At 36.9% G+C, this 20,514-nt stretch overlaps 1 protein-coding gene across 5 annotated transcripts in view; it reads left to right on the top strand.

Moving 5' to 3' along the window:
- Positions 1-19,161, top strand: part of ESRRG (estrogen related receptor gamma) — a 371,154-nt gene extending 351,993 nt beyond the window's left edge. For all 5 annotated transcript variants that reach the window (XM_072409871.1, XM_072409873.1, XM_072409868.1 and 2 more), the window contains 2 exons: positions 12,671-12,940; positions 15,446-19,161. In XM_072409871.1, coding sequence (XP_072265972.1) covers positions 12,671-12,940; positions 15,446-15,690 — 515 coding nt within the window. In that variant the 3' untranslated portion in view covers positions 15,691-19,161. The remainder of the gene's footprint in view (positions 1-12,670; positions 12,941-15,445) is intronic.
- The last annotated feature ends 1,353 nt before the right edge of the window (positions 19,162-20,514 follow it).

The following is a 20,514-nucleotide window of genomic DNA, read 5'->3' as shown; positions in this document are numbered from 1 at the left end:
TTTTTGGACTTAAATATTCAATTCAGCAGCCCTTTTAACTCATTCCGGCTATAGATAAGGAGGACACCAGTATTCACCTGGATTTATGCTACATAATTAGGGGCATCATATAGATATATACCTAGCACAATGAACCTAACATTATATCTTCTCTAACATGAACCTGGCATGTCCCCATAGGTTTGCTAAATAGCCCCTGAAGGAGGTGCCCCTAAAATTCAGCATTCCCTTTTTTGTCCTTGGTGTGGTCCAAAAAAGTCCCAGACGGTGGAAGATTTGCTGTTTCCCAAAAATATGCCTCATACCATCATTTTCCCAAAAACCGTCCAGTATTGGTCCTTTTACTGCAATATTGCTTGGACAAGGTATGCAAAGTTGCAAGCCTTGACCAAATGCCAGTGCGCCATATATTGTTTGAGCACACATTGGAACACATAAGAGGATTTGGTGGCTACGTGAAGAACATTTCAAGATTCCTAAATATGTGTCAGTGAATGTGTTTATGTATTCCTTCATAATAAATAGGACTAGACATGAAAATATTAATGCTTTTAGAAGCTAAACCACTTTTGTGAATTGCAAATCCTCTCCTTGGCCTTTAGCAGAATTATTTTGCCTTCCTTACATTACATTACATTACAATATTGTGTCCTGTAGTGATATAAAGACTTGGGGGTGTCATTACAATGTTCTACCGGGAATCAGACATCGGACGTGTCAGATACTGAGGCTTCTCCGGGAGGCCAATGCTCTTGAAGAGCTGCAGGTTGCTTTAAAGAGTCAGTCCACCTGAAAGTCCAAGTTTCCTTACATTTGAGTTCTAGTGGGCCAAGTCAGCCCCTGATTTCAAGCATACTTCAAATGGCACAATTTCCAAATGTTCCTACACATCTGTAAGTTTTGTGTTTCTCACATTCTGTTGGATTCACCATAATAGGAGGGGAAAAAGAATCTTCTTATATTGGGTGCAATTTTCAAAATTGCCAATCCTACTTATTTTGACCAAAAGTATTTGACAATCGGAGCAAATCACAAGTTTTTGCATTAGGAAACAAAGTCTAGAGTGTGATGGGCTGCACTGGGTATTACAGACATTTTTCCTTTCATTCTGTTTTTATACACGAATCCCAGGGCTTATTTCCGTATCTCTGACTGCTTATAACAAGCTGAACACAGAGCCTGGGCTCAGGAGCCTAATGTGATATCAGACAGTGCTGGAAGTAAGCCCAGGCTTGTGACTGATGCCTTCTGACTGTCTTTATAAATAGGTCATCTGGTGCAAGAGTGAGACGAGGCATTCTCTGACCCTCTTTTCCAACAAGCATTGTTCTGCGTATGTTTATTGTGATTTTTTACTCGAATCATGGCATCCCTATCTGCATGAAATGCTATCAAAAGAAATCTATTTATTTCAATGAATTGAAAAAGATATTTTCCCTATTACAAACAATGCATTTTTTTATAAAATAGTTTTTGTTTTTTTTTGCTATCTCTGCATTGTCAGTGACTTCAATTCATTTCTTATATACATGCAAACGCTCTTTTGCTCTGCACCAGTTTCCTAAAAATTGGTAAAGATGAACCATGTCTGCACAAGGTGTGTGGTGCAGCGTCTCATAATTAGGGTTAAGAGGCACGTGTGAGATATTAGAGAAAAGATCAGACAACAACTTTCAAGAATCAACGCACAAAAGGTTTTAAACTTTGTGATATCATCATTGCAATTATGTATTTGCAAGCAATCCAGTGATGCAAAGGTCAAATGATCTTCAACCATTCTTACAAAAATCCACGTTTGAACATCCTTATGCTGTTTCGTTTTTCTAACAGTCTGTCCTGCTCCTCATGTCATGCTCCTCTAAGTGGAAGTGGTGATCTCTTTGCAGAGGTCTGACACTGCCCCTGCTGAGCCAGAGTGAGATCTCTCCAATCAGCAGGGGGTATGGTAAAGCCATGCAGACACCACTGTTTCCACACATTGGGTGAATGTCCTTCTCTGTTACATGCTGGCAGTGAATACGCTAGACAACCTTTTTTAACATAGGGGAACCGTTGAAAATAAATTAAGTCTTCAGGGAACCCCTGCTATAATTACTATATACTTATTAGTGTGGTGGTCAGAGAGGAAGAATTCCTCTTATATTGCTGGCCATTGGGAAGAATTTCACTCTTACAGATAGCCAAAAAGATCATTGGTGTCCCCTAAACCAGATGTTGCCAACCTTTTCGTTCCCGCGGACCACTGAAACCACCTACTTCCGACCGCACATGTGCAGAGAGCCGGGTGTCACTCAAAGGGGGTGAAACTTCCCCCAGAGTGACGTCATTATGGCATTACCCCGATCTGAGCCTGCGATGGGACAGTAGGCGGGTTGTGTCCAGGGACACAGCCCACCCACTTCCCCGAGCCTGGGATCTGTACTGGGAACGTGGTCCGTGGCTATGGCACCCCCCAGCGGGGTCCTTCTCCTGACCGCTGCCCTAAACTGACCAAAGAGACACAAACTGCTCATTGATCAAGGAACCCCCAGCAACCTCTGGAGGAGCCCTGGATGGAAACACTGATCTAGGCTGTAGCTTTGCACACCTTTTGTATTAACCAAATTGAAACCGAAAATTCAGTTTGCCTTTAACAATTAGTAAAAAAGCTAAAATCTAGGCACGTGCACGGCTGTCATAAGTTTTCCAAGTAACATTTCAATGTCTTTTGTTTCTTTATCTTGTCTGCCGTTATTATTCCCCCTGTCCGTTATTAGCTGTAGAACACAGAATAAAAGCCACACTCCCAGGAAGATACTACTCTGGGATTCTGATATGTTGCCAGATGGACGGATGGGGTGATAGGATTGCCACTTTTTTTTTCTTTTTCATTTTTTGATGAGAAAATAAGTATCTCTCCCCTGAAGGTATAAACGCCAGGCTATAATGACTTGGCAGCACTAGAGCCAGAGAGCCTGCACAGTTGACCCAGTAGTGGGTATATTCATAAACATTGGCTCGCATGGAGATTACAAATCGCGCAAAGCAAACAATCTTAGATCAGCCATGGCCAGAGGGAGTTAGAAACGATTTTGGTTCGTAATGGGGGGATATCAGAGCCATCCTAGGCACGTGTGTTTGTGCGTGTGTAAATGTTTATCATATTTCAACATCATAAATGGAACTAGTCAAAAAACCTCTAACAAATGCAATACACTGAAGTATAATATTATGTTCTGTTTTATTTTCAAAAAAGAAAAAATTTCAGCACAGATAACTTTCACCGGTTTTGTTATTCACTAATCTCACTGGAAACATTAGCAGTTCTTAAGTATCATAGCAAAAGTACTTGTCTTGTACTGTTACATGTAGAAGGCCTTGATCTCCAGCAGATGGCGCTCTTCTTGCAGGGTGAATGCCAGCCAGCATCATTCCACTGACTTACTGTGAGCACTGGCTGTCATAGACACGCCCATTGCAGGTGTACCCGTGTACGGCAATACTGCTGCATTAAATGCGTCCACAGGTTACTATTCCAGAGTTAAACCATTGTTTTAAAACTGATCTTCTTCAAATAAAGATAATCTATACCCAATTTCTAAAATATTATATACTGTAGTCCATCTTTTTTAAAATTTGCAGCTTTCCTTTAACATAATTGAACTGACCCCACCATGAAGGTTCTTCTTCAGCCATTTCCTGACAACTGTATCCCAAATGTGCTTTTGCGTTGTCAAGTTTCCCTATTGGCGGCTACAATCGGCCTTGCTGACATGGGCAACATGCATTGTTTCATGGAGCCAGTCTAGACCAATGATATGCAGCCACTGCTCATATGAGTGTATATAGACATGAAGAGCCTGATTTATTATCAGCTCTCCAAAACTGGAGATGATAGATTATCATGGGAGAATCTGAGTGATCAAGCAACCTGGAATGAATTCCCTAAGAAAAATTTGGTAGTATTCAGCAAATGTTTTTAATCTTGGACCAGGTTTGTTGGATCACCCAGGTTCTCCCATGATTGTCTATCCATTCTCCAGTCTTGAAGAGCTTTAATAAATCAGGTACGAGAAGGCTAAAATGGTCTGGAGGGGATCAGCAAATAGGAAAAAAAAGCTTTTTTTAGGGTTCTGATTTGGCAAACTTAATGTTATTTCTATCTTAACACCTTTATGCGGCTCCAGGATCGGAATCATGAGAAAATATGCCAAACATAAACATTTGTGAACTTGCGCTGTTAACATTCAATAAGTTCCTTTATCGTTTAAACGGTTTATTTGATTGTATACCTGGTAGAAGTCATTACGCAGCACTGGTACAAGAAGTGGCATTGTCAATTATCCCCGTATGTGCGCTGCGTTTCATTAACACCCTCCGCCACGGCTGAAACGAAAGGTCACAACTTGAGTGAGCCAAGGAGCATCTCGCCTGTTAGTAAATGCCCAATTTACGGCTCTTAAATGGTTGCAGAACACGCTTAGTATTGCTGAATGAATGCCGTGCCTGCACCGAGCCTGACAAGTGAATATTTGTTTAGTGGGAATCTATTGTCTTTAATGGATTGAGAGAGACATGTGCTGTGAAAGCTGCGTGGCGTGGTTTCACAGAGATGAAACTGATGTACAGCTAACAGCAAACAAGACGTTGTGGGCTGGGGTGCGGTAACTCAGCGGTCTGTGAATATTGCATGAAGAGTATCAAAGTGATGGCTTTCTCTGACTGTGCTTTAAAAAGGAAGCAGCGGTCATGGTCGTGCCTGAAGAACAGTTAAAGCTGAACTCCGGGCAAACAGCTAAATACGTGTATGAAATATACAAAAAGGGATGTTTTACCTGCAATGGGATTGGCAGATCAGTCCATTCCATCTTGCGCACCTGTCTGGCAGAGGTTGGGACCCTTTTTTCTGCTGTTGTTTCACTTGCAGGTTCAGTCCCTATCCTGTGAATGGACTGTGAAAGAGCAAGGGTTTTCCCTTGAAAAGCAGCACATACTCCAATAATCCCCCAAAAACCCCACTGGGTAAATTTCCTTCTCTATTGTGTTCTGGCAACACATGTGTATAGATACATAATGAGCCCGATTTATTAATGCTCTAGAAAACTGGATAGACTATCATGTGAGAACCTGGGAGATCCAGCAAACCTAGAATGGATCTGGTCGAGGATTGAAAATATTTTCCAATTAATAACACATGATTTTAAGAAATCCATGCAGGTTTGCTGACCAACCAGGTTTTCCATTGATAGTCCATCTTCTCCAGTCTAGGAGAGCTTTAATACATCAGTCCAGATCTTTGCGCTGTAACAGAGCTGATTGGCTCCTTGTACTTCTGTTTCTTCCCTTTGTATGAGCTCTGATATACAGTGGACTGGAAGAGACTGATATGATAACTTACAACTAGGCATTTATATTGTTGGTAAACAAAGTTTTTTTAAAAAAGTTATGCATGCATTTCCTGATATAACTTTTATATATTTTAGTTCTAAAAAACATCCAATTGTATTTTCAGCGCACACACTATTTTTAAAGTTGCATTTTTTTTTTTGGTAAAATATGGTAAAGTATCTTCCTGTTTTGTTTTAGCTTATGAGTGGGTGGGTTTGGGAACAGCCCTCCTACATCACAAGCAGGGGTCCCAAATCAGAAGATCATTAATGAACAAGCAGTGAGGTGGGCTAGTGTACTACGGAAAACAATGGACCTAAGCTGAAGTACAGCTTGCCTGCACTTCAGAATTAAAACAGGGAAAAATATAAATATAGGCACCGAACATTCCTTCCATCTAGTCCTGAGACGTACACAACCCAAACAACACAACCACGACAATGTTTTCTTTTCATACATTTAATCATCCCTCTCTTATTGTGTACTTTCTTTCTCCTCCGCTCTTTTAAGTAGAGTCCTTTCCTCGTTATTTGTCATTTTCGGTAGCTGTCTATCATTTGTAACCCCAATTTTTTTGTACAGTACTGTGTAATATGTTGGCCCCTTGTATTATTATTATTATTTTTAATATTATTATTTTTTATTAATAATAATAATAATAATAATAATATTAATTGTAATGTTTCTGTTGTTCTTTTTTAACATCTGCCTGCTGCAGAGCTTTATGATTTCTCCTAAAATGTTTACATTATTATCAACCCAAAATCGTCCAAACTGGAGATTCTGTATGACCATATTCTACATCGCCTAACATTGATGGTTCGCTCAGATTAAATTAGCAAGTGAGCCTATTGACTTCAGTTCCAAAAACAGGCACAGTTTATTTTAAAGTTCATAAAATGTTGGCAAACAAATATAGATCAACAATAAAAAAAAAAAAAAATAAAAAAAAGAAAAAAACGTATTTTCTGTATCCTAAAGTGCGATACTGATAGGTATGCAATGTTGACACAACAGAGCAATGAGTCATTAGAGTATAATTAGCATTCCGCAGTGATGCGCACTGTGCAAGGAATGTCTAATGTGTCAGCTTTTAGTCACACAAACAGCAGTCAGAGCATCAAAAACAGAGCCATCAATGGCTGGCTCAGCTGATTATAACAGGCAGTTCGGTGTGCGGAGATCGCTGAGAGCCAGCTCCGGCTTAAAAGTGCATACAGGGTATGCCTAAAAGGGGTTAAATTCATATGCCTTTATGGCAGCCTATTTCTGTCAACACTCGGCTGCGAAAAACAAACATTCATGCCTTGTGAAGTGAGAGTGTATTTTTGAAGGCTAGCCGTCAGATATTTTTTGTCCTTCACACTTTCCTATGCTTAGCCTTTTTTGTTAAGTTGACTGCAAAGTGCATCCGTTCACTTGGTTACAAAAAAAAAATTAATAATAAAATATTAGAAGCAAAAGTAGTTGACAGCTGCCGATGGCTGTGTTGTCAAGCACATGGGCTCCTACTACAAAATGGCAGGAGGGCTGGTAGACCACATGCTTCACCCGACACTCTCCGTGCCGGATAGGCAGACCTTATGTTCTGTGTTGTGGCTGGGATTTGTTTGGGCTTTGTTATGGCTGGGGTAATTTATATTTTGTGGTTGTTTGTTTTTATTAAAAAAGAAAAATTAAGTTAAGAAATCAATTTGCTGTCATCTTGTTTGTCAATCAAATTCACAATTTGCATTTAAATTTAAACGCAAGGCATTTATTAAAAATGGTCTTGGCCAAGACACTCTGCATAAGGATTGTTTATGCTCTCTGTTTTTGTATGGGCTCCCTCAGGGTATTCTGCGTTCCTCCCATATCTCAAAAATATTCTGGAAGGTTAATTGCCCCCCCAAAATTGTCCTTGGAGTATAGTAATGACATAAGACAATGGTAGGTATATTAGATTATGAGATCCGTTGAGAAACAGTTGGTCACATGACTATGGACTTTGTGCTGCTTGATATGTCAACACATGATAAATACAATAATAATATTTATACTAAATGGTAATTAAAAAAAAATATATAGATAATGATCTGTACTTATTTCATGCTATTATAATACCTCAAAAAATGTAGAGAGAGAAAGGGACAATACTAGGGCCAGTTACACGTACAGGCCATGATAGCATGAAAAACATACGGATGAGCTAATAAGTTATCTGCCTGTCCTTCACTACCCTATCAGAACTGGAAGTGGGAGGTGACCAAGCTGGATTACATACCATCATTGAATACATTCAGGTCACCTGGCTCTGCTGTCTGGTAGGGCTGCGTAAAATCTCAGAATAAACAGAATACAGATACGGATAAATAGAAACAGATACAGTTCCCATATATGTATTTCAACTATGTTTTTAGCTGTTTGTGCAATTTCCATTCTTGCCTTTGACCTGTGGGCTGATCTTTGTCACCTCTTACCTCTACTCTAGACCACCAAGTTTCTATCTCTATCTATCTCTATTCATATGCATCATGTATGTGGGCAGAGGAAGGTGTTGAATAAAGAGGAAATGCAGTCTTGCATTTCCTACTTTTTGTCTCCATTTCTACAGCACCCACTTTCATTCTGGCAATTGAGGCTGGAGTAGCTGCATTCACACCATTGCATGGGTCATACATTTACCCCCAGAGCTAGATGGAACTCCTGCTAGCCCAGATACCTGACAATCATATTAATTATCCAGAGTCCTATGCAAGGAATGCTGATCACTACTCGCTGGTTTTCTCTGAACCAGGAGTTGCAATATTGAATTTTACAAACAGCACCACCTGCTGGCTAAAATATGATGTTCTTATAGTTTGAGAGCATGCTTGATTAGATACAAACTCTTCCACACTTTTGCCAGAGAATATTTAATAAGTGTAAAATAATTTTATATTACGTGTGACCTTTTTGAAAGTACTTGCTTTTAGCCACACACTTCCTTTCCTTCTTCTCTTTTTTATATATCACCTTCATTAATAGTGCTTCTAATGCTAAAACAATACAATTAATTCCCATGTCATGCTTATCTTTTTTTGCTTCCTTTTTGTTTAAAATGTGAACTTTTAAAACCAAATCTTCTTGCTGCCTAATTAAAGAAGGTTTGCTTTGTCTTTAGGACGCATACATTGAGATTGTGGATTCATTTTACTAAATATTCATAGAGCAGCTTAAATATTGACCTAGACTTTTCAGCGACATATTGATTTATCAACCTTCTATTTAATTAAAACATGTATATTTTGTAATTCATTAGAACCACGACAAACACGCAGGCCTATGGCTCCCAGCTTCCGTGTCACTCATCATTGGAGTCAATTGTCTGCTCTGATGAGTGCGTTTTCACTCCTTTTGCCTGGAAAGACAATTACTGATGATGTTTATAATGAATAACTTTGTTGTTTAGAGAAACGTAAATGGTAAAAAGTTTTTGGGGGCTGGGGGATATCTTTTTCCCTGTCCTTAGAATCTTTTTTTTCCTAAAAATGTATGTAGACCCAAAACCTATTTTAGATCGTTTAGTATCAAACCTTACATTTTACATCAATCTTAAGAAAAAAACAATTTAAGCAAATCTGTTAGAAAGTTTCTTACCTAGAGATCCAACCAGTAAGGGTGCTTCCTTTTCCAGGCTGAGGGCACTTTTAGCTGGTCATTGGATTGCCCAATGCTGTTGGAGACATGCGTAGACCTGTATAGCAGACCTTAATATCCTCAGGGCAGAAAGTGAGGGTAAATCTCATAAATTGACCCAGATAGTAAAAATAAAAACCAGAAAGGGTTCTAATCTGTCTTAATTCCATAAAAAACAAAACATTTGTGGCCCAACAAGCATTTGTTGGGGGAGTATCCTTTCTACTTTAACATAAACCATGTTAAAAAGTCCAACAGCAAGTATGGGGATCTCCTCTTTTAGTGGCCATTGCACCAAGGTCCTCCACATGTTGCACACTTAGAAATTGAAAGGACCAAAACCAAGAAACCACCAAGAACTGCCAAGCCCTGTTAGTATAATTGAAAAACAAAGGAGAACGGATGAAAATATTTTTTTATCGGTCTTTTCTAGACATTGGGGAAAAGAAGCTGTTGACTAGGGACCCTTATGAGACCCTTCATGTAGCACCTCATGGTTAGTTGCCCTGCCACTATCCTCCATAAACTTGGAAAAGGGACAGATTTCCAAAACATTCTAGGTGTTTGAGAAATGGATTTTAAGCAGTAGCAAGGCAATTTTAAGCATCTAAGATGGCAAAGTATAATTAAATGATGTGCTTGTGCTTCCAGTAATCTTCGATTTTCTGGGCAAGATTGGGTAAATGTTCCTGTAGCAGTTTAAGTATTATGAGCATTTCTTAAGCACTTTGAACAACTACATGTAAACCCTATGGAACCCTTAGTAGTTGATTTGTAATGCATGGAAAGCAGTAACATTGCTTTACAACCCTACTGTCCATGTGAAACCCTAAAAAATAAAAACCCCATTGGGAGATTCAGCTGAAAATTCCTTTTTGGTGGGCTGAATCTTCAAAACATTTAAGAGAAGAATTTATCACCATGTGCTTAATTAAACCCCTCAAAGGTGCCTGAAACATTACAAGGCCTGAAAAGGAAAAAAATAGCTAATTTCTAAATCACTGGGACAAAAGGGACTGTAGGAAAACTTTAAGGTTTCCATCCACGTAAATGTCAATATGGTGTCTGCTCCATCATCAGCACTAAATTCACATTGATGCCTCTTTTCTTCTCCGTATTGATCCTTCCATGAGAACGTAGATTTGTATCTGTTAATTAATGCGTCCTGAAACAGCGTTTGTATTAATCAGGTTGATAAGAAAAATTGGATGCCGGCACCCGCGTGACAACTATAAAAGTGCTGGCCCTGATAAAATCATGAATGGACCTCAATAAAAAAGTTCCTCCTTGCACTCAATAAACTAATCATCCCACTTTTAATTATGCGGTGGAAAGATGTGTGGAGATTGGGGAATGTGTAAATCTAATTATTTACTAACAGCAGTGCCTGGGAGGGGAGAGTTAGACTGTCATCGGAAGGTGCTGCAGGCAGTATTCTCTGTCCATCTGCTACTGCAGTGAAAAAAAAAAAGAGAAAAAGAGAGGAAAAAAATATATATAATCGGAATCTTGAGAGAAGAGCAGCATTCTGAGCTAATTGAAAGACAATTTCTTTGCTTGTCTGAATTATTGCTTGTCGGGGGACAGTCCCAAAGAAATGATATGATTTGTGGCAAAGTCTACAGAACACTTTTTGAACTTATGGCCCACAATCTCTTCAAGTAAATGTATTTGGAGAATCATCGGGGAATCATATAAAATCTAATTTTATTTGTTATAGAAAAACAATGTAAAACATTTTTTTCGGTTCTTTTATTGCAACCCAATGTGTAACCTTTCCGAAAGCAAAACCCTCATTTGCATTCTGTTGGGTAGAGACGTCAAGTGTTTGTTGCTTTTTTAGATAGAAAATTATATATATAACAAAACAACAATTTATTATAATCTCGTTGCAGATATATCAGTCATTAACCTCGTGGGCTGTAAATTTAATGCATTTCAAATTAGAATCGGTATTTGTATTAGAAGGAAAATGAAGATATTTCACAGAGGAAATTAATTTTATGGTTAGATATTCTGCAACGTAAACTTAAATAAGGAGGGATCAACGTCTTTGTTTATTGTGTGCATTGACACACATAAAGCCTGAGTGGGTACGGTTTAGGTTAAATTTTACTACATTTTCTTTGTATGGAAAAGTAACTGGACAATTATGTTGGAGTGACTTGTAGTATATTTTTGTAATTCACCATATTTTGTTATTTGGTATATAAGAGATTTGCATATAATTTCATATCAAATATTTAAAGATTTGCTGGATAAAGTGGGGAATTGTTCAAACCCCTGACAATCTTTTTTCCTTTTTTGTTGCTTGTTGGAAGATTTTAGTATCCTATTAGAGGGATTTTTCTCATACTTCCAGTCTTAAGACAGACATCCCATTGCAGGAAGGTCCTCCACATGGAGCACAGATGTCTTAGAACTTGAAGCCCTAAGCACTTATTGAAATAGATGGTTTGGGACCCATTTGGTAGCATTATACAGGCCAAAAACCACCAAGAACTACCAAGCCCTTTTAGTATAATAGGAAACAAATGAGAAAGGACGAAAAGACTTCTTTAGGAGTAGTTTGCAGACATTCGGGAAAAGAAAAGAAGCAGTTGATTGGGACAACCATAAAAACTCCCCAAATGATAAAAATGTTTCTCCAGTGTCCCCTTTGGAAGGTTTCTCCTCTGTTACTGTGTCAATGGAAACTTAAAATTGTGGGTTTTCACTGTCTTACACCAGGACAAATAGAAAGAATCTTCCCAACCAAGGACACAGACAGCATTAAAAACTAGATAGGGTTCTAACCTTTCTCTACTCTAGCTTATACAAACAAATGGCTTCATATTCAGTACTTTAAAGATATGAATGACAGCAAATATTCAAGACAAGGAATAAACATTATGTACATAACACATTATATAATTTATATAAAATGATCTTCATAAGATGTCTATGTTACACTTATAATATTAACATTATTATTAAGTTACGTGGAATGCCATTGACTAGAGTTAGAAATTAGTTTAAGTTGAATGTGCCTCTTCGCATGGAAGCAGTACAATGTCTTACAGGCCACTTAGAATAAGCTTCTAACACGTCTTAAGACCCCCTTAAGAAAATCATTTCTAATCCCCTTTGATGATTTTATTAAGTCCTTGTCATTGTTATGTGCCAACTGGCAAACTTAAGCACTTTTGCCAACAAGCCAAAGAAATGATTTTCCCACTGTATGTACTTGTATTGCTTCTAATGTGATTGAGCAAATTAACAGTGTGGTTTAATGTACAGAACATCTATTAACTCCGTATCTCCAAGTTTATGTAAATGAGCATGTTTATGATTCAATGCCAAATATTTGCTTCAAATTAAAAACTAAATTATAGATACATTTTTACCTAATACAATTGTAAATATTGCTGCAGCCCATACAAAAAAATGCCAATATGAGTTTTTATCTTTCACCTGGATCATGTTTGCATTCATCTTTGACATAAAAAACAGTTCTTGGGCACCACTGGAGGGCATTGTTATGGGATCGGAGCAGAATAAGTAATCAGTTTCCTGGAAGCCGTTGCTTTTAGGAATACATATAATATTTTACTATTTGCTTTTCCAATTTAATCAAAGTCTTTTCTCTTTTCTTCTCTTCCTCAAGGATTTTCCACCTTGTCACTGGCAGACCAGATGAGTCTTCTGCAGAGCGCGTGGATGGAAATCTTGATATTGGGCATTGTGTACCGGTCTCTCTCTTTCGAAGATGAGTTGGTCTATGCTGAAGACTATATCATGGATGAAGACCAGTCAAAATTGGCAGGACTGCTGGAGTTGTTCAATGCAATCTTGCAGCTTGCCAAGAAATACAAGAGCATGAAGCTTGAGAAAGAGGAGTTCGTAACTCTCAAAGCTATAGCACTTGCTAACTCAGGTGGGTTTACTTTCCATTAAAAATAATTAAGATGTTATTGTATACCATGAGCTGCATGCAATTATAAAACTTAGTTTGACATAAGTACCAGAGTCTGTTTAAGGTCCTTTAAAAAGAAAAAAACATCAAATCTGGAAACAAAACTATGAGTAGTTCATATTTTGGTGAGAAAGTTCCAAGTAGAGATCCTCAAATATTTATTTGGTGGTATGGCTGTGTTAGTGTTTGTAACAAATATAGGCTTTGGATGTGTCTTGGATAAAGCTAGGTTTAACATCATCATAATAATGTAAAGCAAAGAGAAGAAGACTGTTAGGAATTGTCTACCCACTTTATAATTCTTCAAAGGGAGACACGTCCTCTTTTAAACATATGCAACCACATTTTCCCAAAATTTACAATTTTGTGATAACTTTTGATGATATTCGTCTACAGAATAAACAAAAAATGGTAGATCAGGGGATACAGATTTTTAAAGTGTAAGCTGAAAGTTTGTTGAGCTTCTGGAACTTCAATTATCAAAGTAATTCTCATAGGGGACCTATGAGAGGGTCCTTTGTCCTATGGTCCCAGACAAAGTTTAAAACTAGTAGAATTTGTAAAGGATTCCAAAATAAAAACTTTAATTCTGCATCAAAATACATAATAGCAATGCATTTTTGGGCAAAACGTCTCCTTGGGTAGGTCATCACCCTCTTTAAGCCCTGATAAAAGGGAAGGTGCTCCAAAACCCCTGCCATGCATGAATGTATTTTTATGAAGAATTAAACTGTATGCTTCAAACAATAAAAACCTGAAGTTGATTTATACCCCTGTGTACATAAACAAATATGTTTTCCTTTTCCAAACACTGTAAACCACTATTACCACTTCAAGTCCATGGTAAATCTTTTGTTTTTCCTCCGAATTAGCTAAAACGTTCCCACACCTGATTAAAACAGCTGTTAAAATTAGAGATTATAGATCTATTGACTCCATTATTTCGGAGGTCCGGGCAATCAGATCGAGACACCATATGTTTCAATAAGCACAGCAGACAGTTACTATGAGAAGAGTTAGACAAAAACCATTTAGTCCAAGTGAGGAACTAAAAAGTGCTGAAGCAGTCAACAGTATAAGATAAGTAAAAATCATTGAGCTTTGTTCTTACCCTTTTGTGTAACCCTAATGCATTTCCTATGGCCCTTAAGTCCCTTTTAGCATTTACATACTGTATAGTTGTGGACAAAGCCGTGTTTAATCACACACTGATCATTAGATACCTGTATGTCAATAACACGCGCTGATGCCATGTACCATTGACAGCCACACCGTGCCCCTCCATCTGTTTTAGTTCTGACCCTTTCTCTGAACTTTATCTTGGTTTCTGGCCAGTAGTTTTCCCTTTAATTACAAGAAGGAAACTGTCAATAAAATCTGTTAAATGGGATGCAATGAGTGGCTTCAATGGGCAGGCGGCTATTTGTTCAAATTCTGGAGCATTCAAAGTATTGACAGTTTGTTTTCTGGGGCCATATGCGACGATCAATCCCAGGCTGGGCTCAGCCGCGCTGAAAAATGAAAAACCAGATTGCTTTTGCTTACTTGCGGATGACGACTCGTGATTTGGCGTGGCTCGAGTGTGATGAGACCTTCTGCCCAAATTGCCCCCCTGAGAGGGAGACAGAGAGGATGCGTGACTGGTTTTAGAAATTCTTTTTTTTTTTTAAATTGATTTTGCAATTAGCAGTTCGTAGTAATTATTTTGTGGCTTTAAACGAAGATGTAGGATTTTTCAGTATTGATATTTGTTTCCAAAAATGATGCATGTTTTTTGATATGATCTTGTTGCTGGTAAAGTCCTGTTAATGTTTACACTCGTGTGTTATTTATCATCTCAGTCCTAGCCCCACTTACTGCTACAACTGATTCTGAATTGGAAACCACTGTTGCCCACTTTTGTTGGCCACTTTGAGGGCCACTATGTGAAACACAGAGAGTAACGGTATTTAGTGATCTGCAAATCAGCTTACTTACTAGAAAAGATGCGGAAAGATGTTATGTTTGACCTATTTACTAAAATTCAGTCACCCAATATCAAAACATCCGGCAATAGCATCTATATCATCATCCTATTCTGTTGTCAATCATTGATCCCATTGGGGAGATTTCCCGTCATCCCTTTCTTTAGACAACAGGAAATAAGAAGATAATTTTACTAAGAGAAATGAAGAACAAATACCCCTATTAGATTTAGATTTAGATTAAGCATTTGACCACCACTGACACCAATATTGTCAATATCCAGTAAAATAAATAAAAACATTTTTGACCATTTTTTAATGTTTATTATTTTTGTGGTTTGCTTGCATAATTCCATGTACGGTTGATTGTATTTTCTATTCAATTAATCCAAACACATGAGTTTTAATATTTTTGGGGGACTAGACAACCTTGATGCATAAATTTAGTAAAATTAAAGCAACTTAGCAATTGGCTAATTTGGCTAATATTTTGATTTTTTAGATTCCATGCATATAGAAGATGTTGAAGCCGTTCAAAAGCTTCAAGATGTCTTACATGAGGCCCTGCAGGATTATGAAACCGGGCAGCACATCGAAGACCCCCGTCGGGCAGGCAAGTTGCTGATGACTTTGCCACTTCTTCGACAGACTGCCACCAAGGCCGTCCAACATTTCTACAACATCAAACTGGAAGGGAAAGTTCCTATGCACAAACTGTTTTTGGAAATGCTTGAGGCCAAGGTCTGACTAAAAGAGTCTTTGGTGACCAGCTCCCACCATTGATAGTATAAGGGAAAACAACAAAATGATGATGGCAACCAATGTACTGAACTTAAAGCAAATGACTGCACTGATCAACAGCAGAAAGACTGGAGCAGCTTTCCACTTTTTCCTCTGCATTTTACTGGTGAAGTATCTCCTCTCCCATTTTTGCTGCTGATGAACTGAAAAAAAATTACTAAAATAAAAAAAAAAAAATAAAGTCTTTAAAAGAGAAAGATGGAAGCCAGCCCTGCCAAAGGACAGAAATCCATAGGATGCCACTGACTTTACTATATACCATTATGCCCCCAATAACTTAAGGAATTGGAAAAATAACTCCATAGCGTGACAGTTGGACACAGTGACTCAATGCGCTATTCATTTTTGGGAGCAGTCTCTAATTGGACACCCTGAGCGACATGTCATCGGCTGCTTCATTGCATTATTTTTCTCCGTTTAGGCCAGCCATTTGATTACTTTATTGTTTTTCAAGTCTTCCAAATATTTCTCAGTTCGGTACTATGTAACTTTTTCAGGGAATAGTTTTGAGCTTTATTCATTCATGCAATATTGATTAAGAATAATAATAATAATAATGATATTAATATATAATGATACAAAATGCATATTGGTTCGAGCAACAATGAACAATAAGGACATCTCTTTAAAGGATTTTTTTATGTAATTTTTTTTCTTTCTTGTTATAAACGGAGGTTATTTTGTACCAGCTTTATCAATTTTCAGCCATTAATCAGTTATTATGTGGGTATGTCTCTTACTCAAGCAATAGATGAAGGGATGGTGCATATTACCACGGATGCAATTAATGTTGTGTGCCAGTCTGGCTTGAAACCTTCAGTTTCTTAAAATGTAAATCCTAGTATACCTGTTTTATTTTGTTTTTCCTAAAATATTAGATTACACCTGTGATGTACATAAGTAGTCTAAAATGTTTACCACTCCCAATGATGAGGATGCTTGCAAACTGGTATGGTGTCTTTGGAAAAAAAAATGATCAAAAACACAAAAAAAAGTTAATTAATTTGCATAACAATAATACAAATGTAAATTAATATTGCAGGTAAAAATAAAAAAGCAAAGGCCAGCAATAAAGTGTATGATATAGATATCTCTCTTTTGGCCAGATTAAGAAGAAATATATAAATAATAAATGTACAAAGGAATATTTTTTTTTTAACAGCAATTTTATACAGATAGCTAAAGCAGTCATTGTGGTTTTTTCAAACCGTATTGTTTAAGCATGTTAGCCGTTTGGATATGAGACTGTTAAAAGGTGTAATCTAATGTACCTTCCTCTGTTTTTCCCAATTGCCACAGTCGCTGACAAATACCTGCAATGCATCAACATGCTCTGCCAATGTAAGCGTTAATAGTTGCTCCCTGTATCATGTGAACGCCCATAATCTATGTACACAAATGTAATTAAAAATTGTAATCCTAACAACAAAAACAACAACAAAAAGAAATGTAGTTCAGCTTTTCAATGTTTCCTGTTTGCTGTGCTTTTTTTCCCACATATTTTTCTTTTTTCCTTCAAAGTTGCATTTCAAAGCTTATCGTACTGTTTTCCTCGTGGTTGTTGGGTTTCTCGTGACGTGCGCTTTTAGACACAGGGTAGAATTAGAGGCAATATTGGATGTACAATTCCTTGGGAGCCTAAAATAGGTAAACCTGTGGCTTCCTGGAAATACTGTTCTTCTAAACGATGTCTCCTCTGCAAATCAAAACATCCAATTGTATAATGACACCACAAAAAAATCATAAGGCTTTCAAAAATATTTTTTTTTTATAAAACTGTTCTTAATAGAACACCAAAAATATCTTGTATGTTAAACTAAGCTTAATTTTAAAGCACTGTAAATATGGCTTTTATGGAATCATCTCAAATATTAATAATTCACTGTGTTGATTCAAAAACCTTTTTTTTTATGTTTTTATTTTATTTTTATTTTATTTTTTTTGCATAAAGGTTCCAAGACTCTACTACTCTGTGTGCTTTAACCAGAATACAACAGGTTGGTCAAACACAGCAGCCTGGTTCTCTAAATACTGTGTATCTACCATTAGCTATTTAAGGACTATTATGTAGATTGTGGTTTCTCAGTAGAGAAGTGACTGTAGTGTGGTTCTAGATAACTCATCATTAGCAATTCATTCAGATGGCGAGTACCTTGAAATGCATAACTCTGACAGGTATTCAAAAATTTGTACACCCCCTGGTGACTAAATTTTTACAACTCCTGGGAGAAAAACAAAAAAAACAAAAAAGGTGCTGATAGACTGAGATTATTTATTTAAATATTTAGAATATTTTATTTGAAAGCTTTATGTTGTTTCAGTAATACTATATATATATAGATATTATAAAAACAAAATAAAAACAAACAAAAAAAAATACCACTATCTTGTACACATCGATTTCACTGTATTAGGTATATGTACTTGGCATTTAGAAGCACACTGAAATGCATATATTCCATGCAAGCGTGCAAGGTTCGATCTGCAAATATTTACAAATATTAAGATTAATTATAATACAATAAAGCAGGAACTGTTCAAAAGTTAGGTAAGTTAAAAAAATGTGCTAGTTAGCATTTAAATAAATATTGGTGCACCGGACCTAATTTAATATCTGCAAATTGTTTGTTCTACGGCTGCTTTAGGTCCAATGACGTTGTGGACAGTGGGGCATTAGATCTGAACAAACAAAAAAAGTTCACTCGCATTTCTGTCAATACAACATAAACAGCATGGGGTATGAAAATATAAAATAGAAAGAGAATATGATTTTTAAAAACTTTAAATTATTATTTACTGTTTTAATTTAATTTTGAAATTAAATTATTTGTTCTTATTTAATGCAATGTGATTGCGTGTCTCTTTATCTGAATCAAATTGGAACGTTGTATTTATTACACTGTTTTACTTTTAAATAATGTCAAAAAAGGGGATATAAATTTTTTAAACTGCTATTTTTCTTGTTGAAAGAGAAAATAGGGGTTTGGTGATTGTATTTTAATTATTAAAACATTTCTGTTTACCTGCCTAGGAAAAAAAACACTTCTGATGGCAGTCTAATGTACAAGAATCATTGAAGGAACAAATAAATGAATAGAAAATAAGATAAATATGATAAGATAATTTTAATAAACCAGGAGTTGCAACATAGCCGGAGTAACAAAGAAAAAAACATGTTATCAATGGGCTTCACATCTGTAAAGCAATCAACTGTATATTTTTGTGATGTGTATCATACCATGTGCTCCAGAAATATGTCCATTTGTGTAAATGTATTTATTTTATATTGTATATATTGTTAAATGCAAAAAGGAGACATGATTCTGTAACTTCAATCAGTTCAGATGTGTAAGTCAAATTATTATGCCTTTCAGGATGATGGTAGAGCAATATTAAAAGAAAAAAGCTTCCACTTTTTGATTGTTTTGTGTTGTGTTCTTTTTTAGGCAGTGAATAATGCAATCATATATTTTAATATTAATGTATCATATAGGGCTGTATTTATAAAACAGGGAATCAGGCATTACATCAAACATTCCCTTGTGGGAATCAATCACTGACATTGAAACAAATGGATCTAGAAGATTCACAAGGGAATGTTTGATTCTGGGTTTTTTTAAATAGAGCCCATAGTGCCATATTCTTCTCATTTACAGAAGTGTGGACCAAATGTATCTAAGCCAAAAAACAAGAAATGCTTTATATTGCAGTCTTTCCTTTTTATAACCAGTCTTTGGATGTGTTGCCTGCATTTCTTTTTAATTTTCAAAGCTTTCTTTTTTGAATTTTCAACTGATGATCCTACCAAAAACACAAATGCAGTACTAAAGCTATGCACATAGACTAGGTAATTTTCACCTGTTATGAACAATCGTGATTGTCTTAGGTGAAAATGTAGCATGCATGTACAGTTGTTCCCCTATGTTGTTTAGCCATCCACTGTGGCTGATTACTATGTGGCCGACAAGGGATGATGCCATCTCTTCCTAGGAAGGAGGATGCAGCAGGGTGCCTCCCGCTCATCCTTCCCCCTTCCCTTCATTGATGATCAGCAATGGGTCTGATATATTAAAGCTCTCCAAGACTGAAGAAGATAGAATTGTGTGGAAAAATCTGGTTGATCCATTTTGATCCAGATTAGATCCAGTCCAGGATTGAAAACATTTTCCATCTAATAGAAAATGATTTTTAAGAAATCCATCCCAGGTTTGTTGAATCACCAAGGTTCTCCCATGATAGTCTATCTTCTCCAGCCTTGGAGATCTTTAATAAATCAGATCCACTGTGTGTATAACACTTTCTGACAAAAATCTTACATCTGTACGCAGCTTATAAAAAAGTAAACTGAAAACTGCCCAAAACAAAAAAAAAATACACTTACTTACACTTACCAGGCATGCGCAGAAGGAGCACCCAATAGCCTCCTGGGATGCATGACGTAGATATCCTGTGAGGCTCTGTGCTCCCATTCATTCTCAATCGCCTGGCCAATCGAAAATTAAGTGGCATACTTTTATTTTTTAAAAAAAAGGTGTTGCACTTAAAAAAAATCAAACAAACAGAACTTTTACCTTACATAAAAAGAGCTAACTCAATGCTAGGGTTATATACACTAAATATTCCAAATGGAATCACCACGAATGAGAACCGATGACTGCTTACCCACTGGAGCAAAATTATCTTACATATTTGTTCAGGTTAAAAGTGAAATCCGACATTTTTGAATTGTCACAGAAACAGGAGGTGTGTGGAAGTCTTCCAATGGAGAAA

This window comes from Pyxicephalus adspersus, chromosome 4 (genome assembly GCF_032062135.1).
Source record: "Pyxicephalus adspersus chromosome 4, UCB_Pads_2.0, whole genome shotgun sequence".
NCBI lineage: Eukaryota > Metazoa > Chordata > Amphibia > Anura > Pyxicephalidae > Pyxicephalus > Pyxicephalus adspersus.
Note: the sequence above shows the minus strand (reverse complement) of the source record. Positions and strands in the feature narration are given on the sequence as shown.